The 16,211-nt window shown below is 27.2% G+C and overlaps 1 protein-coding gene across 1 annotated transcript in view; it reads right to left on the reverse strand.

The window, feature by feature from the left end:
* Positions 1–16,211, reverse strand: part of LOC134828418 (titin-like) — a 44,260-nt gene that overhangs the window by 286 nt on the left and 27,763 nt on the right. Inside the window, exons 17-32 of the mRNA XM_063841397.1 lie at positions 16,130–16,210; positions 15,688–15,700; positions 13,749–14,757; positions 12,299–12,374; positions 8,665–8,875; positions 6,254–6,317; positions 5,901–6,190; positions 3,804–5,002; positions 3,445–3,744; positions 3,119–3,390; positions 2,874–3,061; positions 1,815–2,002; positions 1,656–1,759; positions 1,415–1,595; positions 914–1,354; positions 74–820 (exon numbers count right to left, since the gene is read on the reverse strand). Coding sequence (XP_063697467.1) covers positions 80–820; positions 914–1,354; positions 1,415–1,595; positions 1,656–1,759; positions 1,815–2,002; positions 2,874–3,061; positions 3,119–3,390; positions 3,445–3,744; positions 3,804–5,002; positions 5,901–6,190; positions 6,254–6,317; positions 8,665–8,875; positions 12,299–12,374; positions 13,749–14,757; positions 15,688–15,700; positions 16,130–16,210 — 5,358 coding nt within the window. The 3' untranslated portion in view covers positions 74–79. The remainder of the gene's footprint in view (positions 1–73; positions 821–913; positions 1,355–1,414; positions 1,596–1,655; positions 1,760–1,814; positions 2,003–2,873; positions 3,062–3,118; positions 3,391–3,444; positions 3,745–3,803; positions 5,003–5,900; positions 6,191–6,253; positions 6,318–8,664; positions 8,876–12,298; positions 12,375–13,748; positions 14,758–15,687; positions 15,701–16,129; position 16,211) is intronic.

The raw sequence follows: 16,211 nt of genomic DNA on the forward strand, positions 1-16,211 counted from the left end.
TTATTGAAATTTCGTTAAAATTTCACAAAAAATAACAAAAACATTGAAAAATCACACAAAAATTCAAACTTACCTCCATTTATTTCGTTCTAAAGTGTCTTACGTGTGGTTGCTCGTTAGCTTTGCAATTATTTTCGAATTTTTGTCGCAAAAGCGCCGTCTTGCTATTTGGTTGAATTACCATTTTCGGCGGTGAGTAACGTTTGACGCCCTCAGATTTCTTTTGAACGTCTTGCGGAATGTCATTTTTCTGAGGAATTTCACTTTTTGAACTTAATTTACGGAATTTTTCAATTTTTTCGGGAATGTCTTTCTTTAAAACTGATTTTGTGGCTTCCTGAACGGGACTTTTGCCTTTTTCGAATTTTTCTGATAATTTTCTCGTTCGTTCTTTAACGACTCCGGTATGAACAAGACCCGGAATTCGAACTTTTTTCTCCTCGATTTGTTGAATTTCGGCAATTTCTTCGAGTTTTTGGATCAAAAGTTCGGGTTGAAGGGTTTTTTCGTTGTTTTCGCCCTTGGAGCTTTTGTCTTCGAAGGAATTTTCTTCGACTTCGCTGAATCCAGAGTCACTCCTTTCGCAATTATTCACTTTTAAGTTTTTATTTTTTAATGGAGCAGATATCGAATCCATCGTATCCGTGTCGAATTGAACTTTAGACTCGCGATTTTCATCCAAACTCGGCAAATGATGGATCGCGATCGATGGTCGAGGGCTGTTTGTGTTCGAATTTCCATTGCTTGTGATGCCAGAATTGCGTCGCGATGCGGAAAGAGTCACCATTCGACCCAAAGCACGAATAGCATTGCCAGTTTTCTATTTTTTATGAAGCGAAAAAACGACACGACATGCAAAAATTCAAAAAAATACAAAAAAACATGCAAAAAATTTTTTCACTCGAAAGCTTACCTGCCATTTTCTCCTCACAATGAACTTTTTCAACTTATCTGTGCTAATTTTGACTTTTGGTCCGTCGTCGTTGTCATTTTTGCTCAACCATTTGCTGCGAAGACAATCAGTCGCTGAAGCGCGTTCCTCCTTGTTTCGTATCAGGCACGACGAGATGAAATCTTTTGCATCTTGCGACACTTCGTCGAAAGCTTCGTCGTTGAAATCGAAGTCAGCACGCAAAATATTGGAAAAAGTATCGCTGTCAGAGTCTCCCATGAACGGCGAAAGGCCCGAAAGTAACACGTAACAAATCACGCCGACACTCCACATATCGGAAAGCGGGCTAATTGGCTCGTAATTGATAATTTCGGGCGGAATAAACTCAGGAGTGCCGAATAAAACGCGCATTGGGACATCTTTCTGTAGTTGTTGCGCCAAACCAAAGTCAATTATTTTGATCTAAAATAAAAAAAAAATTTTTTAAGAAATTTTTTTATAAAATTATGAAAAAAAACTGACTTGATGACTATTTTTGGTATAACACATGATATTTTCAGGCTTCAAATCGAGATGAACGATAAATTTACTGTGCATATATTCGACTCCTTCACAAATTTGTCGCATAAATTGAATACAATCCCATTCCGTGAGAGTAAAGTCATCAGCAACGACTCTTTCGAAGAGTTCTCCGCCCGTAATACTAAAAAAAATTAAAAATTATTTAATTTTTGAATAAATTTTGGTAAATAATTAAAAATACCATTCAGTAACCATGATAATTTCTCGCGGGCATTCAAAATAAGTCGCTAATTGTAGGAGTTTCGGGTGATTTAGAGCTTTCATGATGCGAATTTCGTCCATTACCTGAAAAATATTCTCATAAATTAAAGATTTTTATTGAAATAATTAAAAATTTTACCTTTTCCTTGTCTTTTACTTTAATACATTTCACGAATTTCGCTGCCAAAATCTGTCCTGTGCTCTTTTCTACTACTTTATGTACGTGCCCGAACCTTCCTTTGCCCATTTCTTCCAATGTTTCGAAACGATCTTTGAAACTTCCGCCATCAGCGACTGTTACTGTTTCGGTTTCGTGATATTCGGGTTCTTAAAATTTAAAAAAAAAATATTTTTTTAGAAAAAACTAAAATTTAAAAATTAAGAAGAAATTAAATTATTTTTAAGAAAAATTAATTTTTGATAGATAAAATAAAAATAATTAAAAAAAAACAAAAATTTAAAAAATTAAAATTGATTTTAATTTTAATTAATTAAAAAAATTACAGAAATTAGAAAAAAAATAATAAAAATTCAATCGTTAAACTATTTAAAATTTATTAATAAAAAAAATAAAAAAAATATAAAAAATTGAAAAATTAAATCCAAAAATAAAAAATTGAATTAAATTTAAGAAATTTAAAAAAAAATAATTTTTTTTTAGAAAAAATATATTAAATAAAAATTAATTAAATAATTTATTTTTCGAAAAATAAATAAACTCAATAAAAAAATTAATTTAAACAAGAAAATTATTATTATTTTCAGACAAAAAATCATTATTTTTTTAGAAAAAAAAAAAAAAATTAATATAAAATTTAAAATACATTAAATTAATTTTTAGAAAAAATATTAAAATTTTTCTTCTAAAATTTTTTTTTTTTTTGACAAAGCTAAAATTTTTTAGAAAAAATAAAATTTAATTTAATTAAAAAAATTATTTTTTTATAAAAAGAATTAATAAAAATTCAATAGAACTATTCAACTTTGAAATATTAAAAAAATAATTATTTTAAAAAATTTAAAAAAAAATTAAATTTAAAAATAAAAAAAAAAATTAAATTAAATTTAAGAAATGAATAAAAAATAATATTTTTTTTAGAAAACAAAAAAAGTATTTTTTTTTGTTGAGAGAAAATTAAATTAATTTTGAGAAAAAATTAAAATAACTTTTAGAAAAAATTATAATTTTAAAATTTACCATCTTGTGATTGTTCCATAACAACAGCAACACTCTCTTCTGAAGGTTGACTTGGTCCATGAATGTTCACCGCTCGTACTCTGAAGCGATATTTGTGTTTCGGATCGAGATTTTTTGCTGTATAAGCCAAAGAATCACGAACAACTGCCAATTCACTCCATTCATCGTCGTCTTTTTGTATTTCCAAACTAAAATTCGAAACTTTTACATAAAAAATCTTCAAAAAAAAATTTTTTTCTCCTTACATATATTCCGTAACCATGCATCCGCCATCATATGGCGATCCGCACCACGCAACAGCAAGTCTATCGGGTCCCGAAGCAACACTTGGCGCACTGCTCGGAGGATCTGGTTGCGTTTCAATGCCCAGCGAAGTCGACATAATATCCGTGCCCAGCTGATTTGTGATCTCAATCGTGTATTTGCCGCTTTGGTCTGTCGTTATATTACGAATAAGGAGTTTTGTGTATCCATAAGTGTGGATTATTCGAGCATTGGAGTCAGTTATTGGGTGTCCCTGAAAGAAATTTATCGTTAAAATTGACTAAAAAGTGAAAATTTTGATATTTACTCCTCTCATCCATTTAATATTCGGTTCTGGCGTGCCTCGGAAGAACGCTTCTAACGTCACGGTACTTCCGCTTAATGCTGTGGCATCCATGGGACCTCGTGTGAAGCATGGAGAACACTCGTTCGCATCATTTCTCGGCTCTGTGACTTTTGGAAGGACTGCCAAATGCGTGAAAACTGTCTCTAAAGAGACTTTTGGATGAGATTCGTTGCTCAGTTGACATGAAATATCACCCGAATGATGATATTCAGCACCCAAGATGTGAAGAGTTCGTGTTCCGTCGCTTCCGCCATCTTCTAACTATTGAAAATTATCAAAAAATTAATTCAGAGACTTGAAAATCGATAAAAAATTCTTACCATAAATTCATCAGAAGTAGCTGTAACTTCTTTTCCTTGCACAAACCACCGAATTTGACTCGAAGCGGGACTGACACTCGCATAAAACGACGCAACATCCCCAAAATTGCAAATAACTGGCTTCGGGATCTCCAAAAATTGAACTTTTTCAGTCGACTCGCATTCGAGCACCTTCAATTCTGTCTCAGTCTCGCACGTTTCAATGCCATTTGTGAGTTCACATCGAATTTTGCCCGAATCTTGGGTGAAAACATCCTTAACTCGCAATCCAATGAGTCCATTTTGGTAATCGATGTACTTGAAATCGCACGAATCGGGTATCAAAGTGTCATTTCTGTACCATTTGTACTCGTAAGGTGTCTCCGAGTCAATTTCTACTTTCAAATCGACGCAAGTTCCTTCGTAAATTTCCATTTTTCGCGGAAGAGCTTTGATAAAAGCGATTTTGCTTGATGGTTTTCGTGTTAAAAAGTCATTTGGGACCACGGTGCTCGTGCAATGCGTTTCTTCGCCAACAATTGACTCCAAAATATACTCGCCCGCATCCTGCGCCTTTGGATTTTTAATTTCCAACGTGATGCATTTCGGTTCTATGCGAAATCCAATGCGATCTGACTCTTCCAAGAGTTTGCCGTTGTGATAAAATTTCGCCGATGGCTCGGTATGCGAGCTATAAAGTGATCGAAACACCAATCGACCTCCATGACTCACGGGCGACGACATAATTCGTCGCGTATAGCGGAAACCGCGACTACTGTAGGCGGAATTTGTCTTGCGAACGTTGATTTCGTTGTGTTTGCCGGGTTTCGTTGAGATTACATCCAAGCGGAACGTTGATTCGTTGCGGCCGTAGTCGTTTTCGATTGTGATGCGATACAAGCCGGCGTCGCTCATCGTGACATTTTGAATTTCCAAGGTGCGAATGTCGTTTTTGTCTTTGATGATGATGCGGGCATTGGGTGTCATGATGATGCCATCTTTGTCCCATGTCGACCAGGGAGAAGGTTCGCCGGCGACGACGCTTTGGAAGAATGCCGTGGATCCTTCTTCGACGACGCGATTATGCGGCACGGAATAGAATTTTGGAGGCGTGAAGGACATTTGATTGCTGCTGTGGAAGGGCGTTGTGCTGCGAATTGATGTCAAATTCAACGAAGGTGTGCGGTATCGTGAGAGCACGTAACGAGAGTTTTCCTTATCTGTAAGAAAATTTATGAAAAATTATTAAAAATGAAGAAAATTTATTAATTTGATACAAAAATCTAATTTTTGACTTTGAAGATCTTACAAAAAATTATTCAGAAGCAGAAAGTTAATATAGGTAAACTATTCAATTTTAATAATTTTACAATTTTTGACATTGTTTTGGCTTAAACTTTTTATATAAAGTTAAATTTTATAAAAAAAAATTTTAAAAAAAAAAATTTTTTGAAAAAAAAAATTTAAAAAAACTTAAAATAAAAAAATATAAAAAAAAAATAAAAAAAAAATTAAAAAAATAAAAAAAAATTAAAAAAATTAAATAAAAAAAATTAAAAAAAAAATAAAAAAAATTAAAAAATAATTTTGAAAAATTTTAAAATTAAATACAATTTAAATTTAAAAAATTAAAAAAAATTAACTAACGAAAAAAAAAATTGAATTATAGAAAATATGATTTTTAATTAATTCAAAATATTTTTTTAAAAATAAGAAAATAAAATTAATTTAATAAATAAAATTTTAAATTAATTTTTTTTTTATCATTTAATATTTTAAATTTTTTTATTACTTTTTTAAATTTAACTTTTTATTTTTTTAATGCCAGTTTTCATGGATTTTAATCAAAAAAGTTAAAAAAAATTGTATTACTTAAAAAAAAATGGTAATAAATATTTTCTTCTCATTTTTAAAATTAAATTTTCATTTTACTTTTAATTTTAATTTTAAAAAAATAGAAAATCATCGATATATTTTAATATTCTAAAAAAAAATTTCTTCAAAAAAAAAAAAAAAATCAAAAATTTAAGTAATAAAAGTTGAAAATTTTAGATGAACGAAATAAAAAAAAAATTAAATCGAAATATTTTTAAAAATTATTTTAGCTTTAAAACTTACCGAGCACACTAACGCGCGCCGAAGTCCTCACCCGCCCCATGGAGTTATTCGCAATGCAGAAATACTCTCCCGAGTCCTCAAGTGACGTCGAATGAATAATCAGCGAACAATATTTCTCCTTATACTTGATCGTATATTTGTGTCCCGACATAATTTGACGCCCATCTTTCTCCCAGCTGAGCATCGGGGTCGGAATTCCCTCAACCATGCAATTCAATTGGACCTCCTCGTTCGTGTGACACCGAACATCGCGCAAATGTTTGAGGAAATATGGCGCCGTTTCCATTGCACTGCAATCAAAAATGCATCAAATCAATTAAAAAGCGCGAAATTAATTGAATTAAACGCCTTACCTTGTGCTGGATTTACGTAATCCATGGAGGGAGGAAGAAATCGCCGCTGTCGAGCTCATGCCGTCTGAAAAATAAACAAAGAAAAGTGTAGGCGACATTCTAGAATTAAATTTCTCACACCCCTCAGGCGTGAATTTAGAAAGCAAATCGCCTTGAATTTCATTCTGGAACAATATTTCATAATCTCGCGCGAAATTTTCTCCTTTTATGGCTTAATTACACGAATTCGGCGAGTCAAATTACAAATAAATAAATCACATTTGACGCCTCATTTGCATTTTTGCGTAAAACTTCACTTTTTTCGCGCTAATCGGTCAATCAACTTCCAACCGTTAATTAAAATTGAATTAAAAACGCAAATAATCATGATTAGTATTTTTTTTTTCAAGTTTATTAATTCGTCCATATATTGCAGAGAGCAAAAAAGTGTACAAACTCAGCATGAGAGGCTGATAATTGATACATTTTGCACAAGGCAAACACAAATCAAACTGTTTGACTTAAATTATAAAATTCAACACCTTACACGAATATTTTTCATGCACTTTCAGCGAAACGCACGACTAACCGAATAAATGATTGATCGACCTTGATTGGCATCATTATATAATGTTGAAGTAATTTTTTTATGGAATTGGCGAATATGAGCTTTTTGAGACAATATGAGATTTTTTTGGGTTAATTTGTGAAAAACTAGATTTTCTAAAAAAAATGTTTTAAGGAAAATGATGAAAAATTGAACAAAATTTGCAACCATCTGGATTAAAGCCCTTTGAAAGCTTAGAATTTATTTGTTTTGTCTGTCACTTTGTTGGCAGTTTGATTTATTGAACATTACTGTTCTTAATTTATCAACAAACAAAACATAAGGCGTGAGGTAATTTGATTTGTGTTTTCAGACTTTATATTAAAAACAATTTTAAGAAAAATAAACAAAAATATCTAAATTAATCTTTTAAAATTTTGTTAAATAAAAAATTAATAATTAAACTTAAAATTATTTTTTTTTAAATATTTTTCTTCAAGAAAAAATAAAAAAAAATACCTAAATTATTTTTTAATAAAATTTATTAAAAAATTTCCAAATTAATTTTTTTTAAATATTTTTTTAAAATTTTTCTTTAATTTTTTTTTAAATATTTTTTAAAACATTTTTTTATCTTTTTAAAAATATTTTTCTAATTAATTTTTTTAAATAATTTTTTTAAAAAAAAATAAAAAATATCAAAAATATAAAATTAAAAAATTAAAAAAATATTTAACAAAAAATTAAATTTTATTTTTAAACATAATTAAAATTTTTTTTTATTAATAAAAATTTTTTTAAAAAAAACATTTTAAGAAAATATTAACAAAAACATCAAAGATTATTTTTTTTGATAAATTATTTTTTTTTTAAGAAAAATTTAAAAATATATCCAAATAATTTTTTAAAATATTTTTTAAAAAATTTTTATTATTATTTAAAAAAAAAACAAAAATAATTTAAATATTTTTTTTTTTAAAAAGCTTATTTAAATATTTTTTTTAAAATTTTTTGTTTAAAAAAAATTATCAAAAATACATATAAAATAAAAATTTAAGAAAATAATTAACAAAAATATTTAAAATTACTTTTTTAAAAATTATTTTTAAGAAAAAATTATACAAATTTTTTTTTAATTTATAAAAATATCCAAATTATTTTTAAAAATATTTTTAAAGAAAAAATTAACAAAAATATCCAAATTATTAAAGTTAAATTTTTTTATAAAAATTTATTAAATTATTTTTTAAAAAAATAAAAATATATCCATCAAATTTTTTGAAATTTTTTCAAAAAATTAAAAAATTTTTTTATTAAAATTTTTTTAAAAAAAAAATAATTTAACAAAAAAAAAAATTTATAAAAAAAAAAAAAAAAATATTCAAAATAATTTTTTAAATTGATGAAATTTTAAAACTCCATTAAAATTCCCTCAACCTTTGAATCACTCTCGAGACATATTATTAACATACCCTTTTTTGTTCCACACTTGTTGCTGAATTTCAAACAACAACAACAACTAGAAAACTAGACATTTACATGACCAAAGTTTATGTTTTGCTTTGTTAGCAAAAACATGTCATTACGGAACATTTGGTAATGTATGCACATTTTTCTTTATTTATTCACATAATAACTCGTCATTACCGAGGACAAGTGACTCGCGAATTCAAATATTTTTTTTTCTATGTTTTAGCTTACAGATCACTTGCGATTTTAATGCACATCTCTCATAAAAAGTTCCTCTATCCATCAAACAATAGCCATTCATTCAGTTAAATTCAAGGCTTTTGCATCACTTTTACAACATATTTACATTAGCATGACGTCATCGAGAAGAAATTAACACTTGAGTCATGTAAAAAGCGGAATTTTTATAACTTACATCGATTTGTTGCGGTTCCAAATTTATCCAATGACGTGTAGGATGACGACAAAGCGGATGATAACGTTGGAAACGGTGACGATGATCGACTTTTTATTGCGGTTGTCGTACTCACGACGGCACAATCATCATAGCAGTCCGAACGGGCAAACGGAATTAGGATTGTTCCCCCGAAACGGGTCGACGTTCGTTCAACACTTCTCGTATCGCGCTGAAAAAAAAATAATTTTTATTAAAATTGCTTATTTTCTCTTGAAATATGATCTCATGCGAGATTTTTTAATGATTTTTTGCAATTAATGCGAAATTATCGTTAATTAAAGCATAAAACGACGTGCTGTGAATATTCTTGACTTGGCGACATGCTGACTTTAACTTAAATGGCTAATCAGAAAACTTAAAAAAAATATTTTTTTTTTTTTGTAAAAAACATCTGTTCAAAGAAACGACGTCATCTCGTCGATCGAGACATCTCTATTAAACGGAAACAAATTGTTTAGCATTTAATTAACAGAAATTTGTATCATCTTCGTTGCAAGTAATTCTCGAGGCACGATTCACTTTCTTGCGAACAGCTTTCAACTACTTTTTAATATTAATTTCATCGCAATTTTTTTTCGAATTTAGTTCAAGTTCGTGATCTTGACGTTTAATTTAAAGACTGATCAGTCATTTATTATTTCAGTTATTTTTTTTCTTTCTTTTATTACCTGGCTTTTGTACTTTTTTTGGGTTTTGTGTCTCTCGGTCAACTCGTAGAAGAGTGAATAATATGAGTAAACAGAAAAAAAAACCAAAAGTACAAAGCAAACAAAAAAAAAATGATGATATTTTTATGAGGTGTGTAAGATTGTTGCATTTTTTCGTCTTTTTTTTAAATGACGTGACGAGACGAGGATTCGTAGAGTGAACATTTTTAAAATTTTCAATTTTAAGCCAAAAATTATTTTTTTGAGTAAAAAAAAATTTAAAATTTTTAATATTTTTGATCCATTTAAGGTTTTAAGTTAAAATTAAACGTTTAAGAACCTTCAAATAAATTAAAAATTAAGATAAAAATAATTTTTGGGCAAAATTTTATCAAGGATAGGAAAAAAATGTTGACAGAATGATTGATTAGTTGCCTTTGGCGAATCAAAATTTTATTAAAATGTTTTAAAAATAAATATTTAATATTTTATTTATCAAATTTTGCTTAACAATTTTCAAGAAAAAAAAATTAATTTTTTAGTCAATTAAGCGTAAAATGAATAAAAATTTTAATAGGTATTTATATTTTTTTAATTTAAAATTTTTTTTAACCAAATTTAATTAAATTACAAAAAAAAAATTATTTTTGTTTTTTTTTAATTTAATTAAATTAAGTAGAATTGTAATTTAAGTAAAAATTTAATAAGCTTTAATAAAAATTCTGTTAAACTTTATGTGATTCAGGCCAAAAACTTGAAAAATAATATTTTTAGAACAATTATTTACTTTGAAATTGTTTTTAAAAAAATTAAATTTTTTAATTAGTTTAATTTTATTAATTTAATTAATTTAATTTTATTTATTTAATTAGTTTAATTTTTTATTATTTTTTTTTATTTTAATGATTTATTTATTAAATAATTTATTATTATTTTTTCAAGATTTTTTTTTAGAAAAGAAGATTTAATTATTTTTTATTAATTAATTTAATTATTCATTAATTTAAAAAAAAATAATTAATTAAAATTTTATCATATTTTTTTCAAAGTTTAAATTAAAATTTTTTATTAACTCTATATTTTTTTTAATTAAATTCTTCAAAAAAATTTAAACGCCTGTAAATGTAATAATTCTGAAAATCATCGCATCAACAAGTTGTTCACTCTTCTCGGCATGTCCGTAAAAAATTACTTTGTTTATGTAATTCGAACTCTTTTTAATAATAAAAATTATTTAAACGTCAAAAAAACTCGTTGCGACTTTTTTTCCCTGAACGCTTGTATGCAAAACGTGTCTTTCAATGCATAATTTGTTGCACGTTATTACTTCGACTCCACGAGACAGACACATTAATTGATAAATTCATTAAAAAAGTTTTTTTTTGCGTTTGCTCAGATAATTATCAACCACAAACAACATGACCCCAGAAATTTTTTAATTTTTTTGATCTGATGTGAAATTTGCGCTAAAAATAACGCAAGTCGTCGGGCTTCAAAAAAGCTTCGCTTACAAACACACGGCGCCCGTAGCAATTATTCATTTTGTCCGTATTCGGTATGATTTTTGCCATTTTTGGAATATATATTGATATTATTGCACGACGACAAGTACAACAAGCCTCTATCTGTCTCACGGTACAAGGCGTGCGTTCATATGAAAACAATTACAGATATCTTTGCGCTTATACCATTTTTGTAAAGTTATTATTTTATTTTTATTTTTTTTTAGCTTGCCAGGTTTGCATGTCGTGTATTATTTATCACACTGTTGAGGTAAAACAGCTTTAAAAATTTATTATGTGTATCGCTGAACGCAGTAAATAAACAAAAAAAAATCAAAAATGTGGGTCAGTAGTTGATACTTCGTGTCATCAAAATTTAAAAAAAAATTAATTTAAAAAAAAAATAATTAAAAAAAAATTAATTTTATTTAAAATTTAATAAAAAAATATTTTTTTGTTTTTTTTTTATTTAAATAAAAATTAATATTTTTTTTTTAAATTAATTTTTAGACGAAAATAATTCAATTTTTTTTATATTTTTTAAATTATTTTCAAAAACTTTTTTACTTTAAATTTTTATTTAATTTCATATTTTAGTTTTTTTTTAATTTAAATTTAAAATTTTTAATTTTTTAAAATATTATATTTTTTCATAATTTTTAATAAACTTTTTAATTTCTTTTATTTAACTTTTTACTTTATTTTTTTTATTATTTTTTAAAAATTTGAATTTGATTTATTTTTTAATTAAAAATAAATGAAATTTTTATTTTTTGTTTATTTTTCGAAATAATAATTTTTTCATTTTTTAATTTTTCATAATTTAATTTTTATTAAATTTTATTTTCATAAAATCACTGAAACTGTCACTCCATTACGTGATCAACAATTGTGTATTTCGTTGTTGATCGTCAGAGAAAACCGCAAAAGTTGATGGATGTCCATTGAATCTGAATTCGATATCTCACAGTAAACTGATCTAACTGCGATCTACGTCATTAGTTACGACTTTTGAATCAAAAATTTTTTCTTTTGTCTTCTCATAAATTTCAAGCATAACACAAAAATGGTCAAAATACCTTGACAAGGCAAGTCACTTTATATTCCGAACTCTATAATTTTTTTCTATCGCGTTACAAAAATAAAAAAAACGAAGCAATTCGAGCAATTATGACTCGCGCGCGCTCTCAATTTGAAGAGAGATCCGATCGAGTAGACGTTCCGTTTTACACTGAAACAGTTCGATTTTTTCCCGTCAATTATTTTGTGTGTTTTGGTTTTGCGCAGCTCTACGTAGGTACTTACGACGTCGTAAATGCTTGTGAATAATTTTTATACGGGAAGATTATGTTTCGCGAGTTAGTATTGGATGAATATTGAATGGAAAATTATTATTTTGAGACGTTTTCTTTGGAGATTAGAGTGGGATGATGGAGTGCATACCTTAAATGTGCCACGTTCTTGAGGGACATAAAGTGTTGCGTCGACACGAAGATCGTTTTTCACCATGCTGCCGTATCTGAAAAAAATTAAAATTTTATTAATTTTTTAGAAATTTTTAAAAAATTTAGAAAAAAAAAATTTTTAGACGAAAAATTAAGAAAAAAAAAATTATTTAAATTTCAAAATAAAAAAAAAATCATTTAAAACTCAAAATTTTTCATTAAAACAAATTTTAAAATTAATTTTTTAAGAATTAATTTTTAATAAAAAAATTTCTTAATGAAATTTAATTAAAAATAGTTTAAAATTATGTTATCTAATGGTTCGACGAACCAATATGGTTCGACCCAATATGATCAGAAATCATCTTTAGAATGAATATTTATTCAATTTTAGGCTTAAAAGTGATCAAAAAATGACTTGCAAAAAAAATCAGAGTTTGAACCTCCAAACTCTGATTTTTTCATTTCGTCAAATATCGACCCAATATGATCAGAAATCATCTTTAGAATGAATATTTATTCAATTTTAGGCTTAAAAGTGATCAAAAAATGACTTGCAAAAAAAATCAGAGTTTGAACCTCCAAACTCTGATTTTTTTGTTTCGTCAAATATCGACCCAATATGATCAGAAATCATCTTTGGAATGAATATTTATTCAATTTTAGGCTTAAAAGTGATCAAAAAATGACTTGCAAAAAAAATCAGCTCCAAACTCTGAGTTTGTCAAATAACCCCTCCAAACCAATATTCAGAAATCAACTTTAGAATGAATATTTATTCAATTTTAGGCTTAAAAGTGATCAAAAAATGACTTGCAAAAAAAATCAGAGTTTTTATTTCGTCAAATATCGACCCAATATGATCAGAAATCAACTTTAGAATGAATATTTATTCAATTTTAGGCTTAAAAGTGATCAAAAAATGACTTGCAAAAAAAATCAGAGTTTGTACTTCAAAATCAAATATCGACCCAATATGATCAGAAATCATCTTTGGAATGAATATTTATTCAATTTTAGGCTTAAAAGTGATCAAAAAATGACTTGCAAAAAAAATCAGAGTTCGAACCTCCAAAGTTTTCAGCTTTACTTGAATATTAAATATTTAAGTAATATTTTTTTTATTGAATTTAAAAATATTTTTTATATGAATTTTGGTAAAATTTAATAATGAGATTTTTTTTAATGTTTAAAAAATTAAAAATTAATTTTAAAAAAATTAACTATCATTTAAATTAATAAAAAAAATATTTAATTTTTTTTCCCTTAAAATTAATTAATTTTTATAAAAATTATTTTTAACATTTAAAGATCTCAAGATCGTTGTTAAATTTTTCCAAAATGGCGAAAACATAACCTCAAATATTACTTTTTATCAAAAAATTGTAAATTCTTTCGTATTTTTTTTCTCAAAATAATTAAAATTTAATTTTCAAGTAATTTCTTACCTATCAACAGACTTTTCCCTTTCCATATCGAGTTGCAATTGTGTCGGAACAACCTTAATATTAAACGCCTTGATCGTCGTTCCCGTGCGCGTCGTAAACTTGTAATGTCCCGAATCGCCGATGGTTGCGTTGAAAATTATCATCTTGAGGAATCCGCTGCGATCGTGATGAACTGTTACTCGTCCGTGACTCGCTCGTCGAATTCCGTTGTGATAAAGAATCAGTTCCTCGTTGATGCGTTCTGGCATGCGGGCGATAACGCGAATTATCTCGCCCTCTTTGAAGGTGTAATTCATGTCGGCACTAAATGGCAGCTCTTTGTACATGTAAGACGTCGTTTTTCGCGTCACCGTCAACAGGCAATAGTACGACGTCGTTCCCAAGTCATTTTCGACAACGGCTCGATACAATCCAGAATCCTTGAGGCATGTTCGCGAAATATCAAGTACACTGCTGTTACTCGCATTCCATAACGAAAGTCTTCCATCCTCTTTGATTTCCATGCCATTCTTGTACCAACGGATTTTCGAAGCTTTTCCGCCGATTGCGTGACATTTGAGCTGCGCTGGTTGCGATAACTCGATTCGAGTGTCGGTAAGTTTTGTCGTGAGATACGGCGAAACTTGTTGCATCGATCGAGGTTTGTCCAAAACGCTCTTAAATTTGTTAATTGAGTAACGTTCGACATCGAAAACTTTTCTCGGCGTGAATTGAGGACGATATCGTTGTGCTGAGTATTCCGACTCCCAAACAGGATCAAGAGAAGGATCGTAACGCAAAGACGGCACCAAACTACGACGACGATAAGACGAGAAATCAACAGGAGTCGTGTCGATGTAGGGCATTCCCATTGAAGGCGATACCGTTTTAGCGCGATAATGCGAACGAATGTCGCAAGGCGATGAAATGGGGCGGAATCGGGTCATTGGCGGATGTTGACTGGGCGTGAAAGCACGCGAAATTGGCGTTGGTGTGAATGATCGCAAGGGGGTCATTGCACGATGATATGCTGAAAAGTAAGAAAAAAATATAAATTTTTAGGGCGTTGCAATTTTTTTACTAAATTTTGTGTTTTTTTAATTCCAAATTTGAAAATTAAAAATTTTATGAAGCAATTTTTTTATTAAAAATTGCAAAAATTTTCTTTTGAATAATAATAATTAAAAATTAATTTAAAAATATTTTTAAAATTTTAAAAAATTTAATGAAAAATTACTATTGGTCTTTTTTTAACATTTTTTCATGAAAATAAAAAAAAATTGTAGTTTTAATTTTTTAGTAATTTTAAAAATAATTTTATATTTTTTTTCAAAAATTTTCCTTTTTAAAAATGTATTTTAAATTTTTTAATTTAAACAAAAAAAAAATTTTAGTATTTCAAAAAATTTATACAAAAATAAATGAAATATAAAAAAAAAATTAAAATTACAAAATAAAATAATTTAAATAAATTTGAACATTTTTTTAATATTTAAAAAAAATTAAAATTATTTTCAAAGCAAATTTTTCAGAAAATTATTGATAAATTTTTTTTTTATTTCTTTTTTTAATTGTAAAAAAATTAAAAATTTAAAATTATTTTAAAAAAAATATTTTTTTTTTCAAATTTCTCGTAAAATGATGACAAAAGCCAAACTGTAATTTTTAATAAAATTTAAAAAAAATTTAAATTAATTTTAAATTATTCAAATTATTTAAAAAAATTCATATGAGGAGAAATGTATAAATTAATAATTTTATGATAAATTTTTTAATATTATTTTAATATGAGTAATATTTTAAATAAAAAAAAATTTATACAAAAAAAATATTAAAAAAAATCGTAATGGCTTAAAAAAAATCAATGAAGCTAAAAATCAGTGAATCGAAGAGTAAAACAAAATTTTATAGATAAATTTTCTATTTTTTTTATTCGTTTTTTTAACATCGTTTTTTCTACTAATATAAAAGTACTGAAATAAATGACAAATATTAGACATAAAAATAGACTGAATCACATTTACTTAAGTTTCTTTAAATAAAATTAATTAAAATTTGATATTTTTTCCACATTTTTCCAATTATTTTTTTGTTTAAATAAAAAAGATCTTCTGTGTGTGTGTGTGTGCTGTACAAAAAATAACGAAAAAATGTCGAAATTTATCAATGAAGGATTTTCCAGTGTACGTTAAAAGTAATTTTCTGTGTTCCATTATTCCATTAATCGTTTGTCGTTCATTCGTAAGCGTTTTTTCTCTAAAAAAAATATAAAAGGGACTAAAATTTTTTTAAATTAATAATTTTTTAACAAATAATTTGAAATTAAGTCGTACTTTAATTAAAAAGCCTTCTTATTTCCTTGATTTTCCTTTTTTAGTTGATTTCCTTTCCTCAGTCTTCACTTGTTCAACAACTGGCTCAGGCTCTTCTTCTGGTTCAGGAGTTGGAGGTTTGGGAACTTTGTATGCACGTGCTGGTTTGACC

This window comes from Culicoides brevitarsis, chromosome 2 (genome assembly GCF_036172545.1).
Source record: "Culicoides brevitarsis isolate CSIRO-B50_1 chromosome 2, AGI_CSIRO_Cbre_v1, whole genome shotgun sequence".
Lineage (NCBI taxonomy): Eukaryota > Metazoa > Arthropoda > Insecta > Diptera > Ceratopogonidae > Culicoides > Culicoides brevitarsis.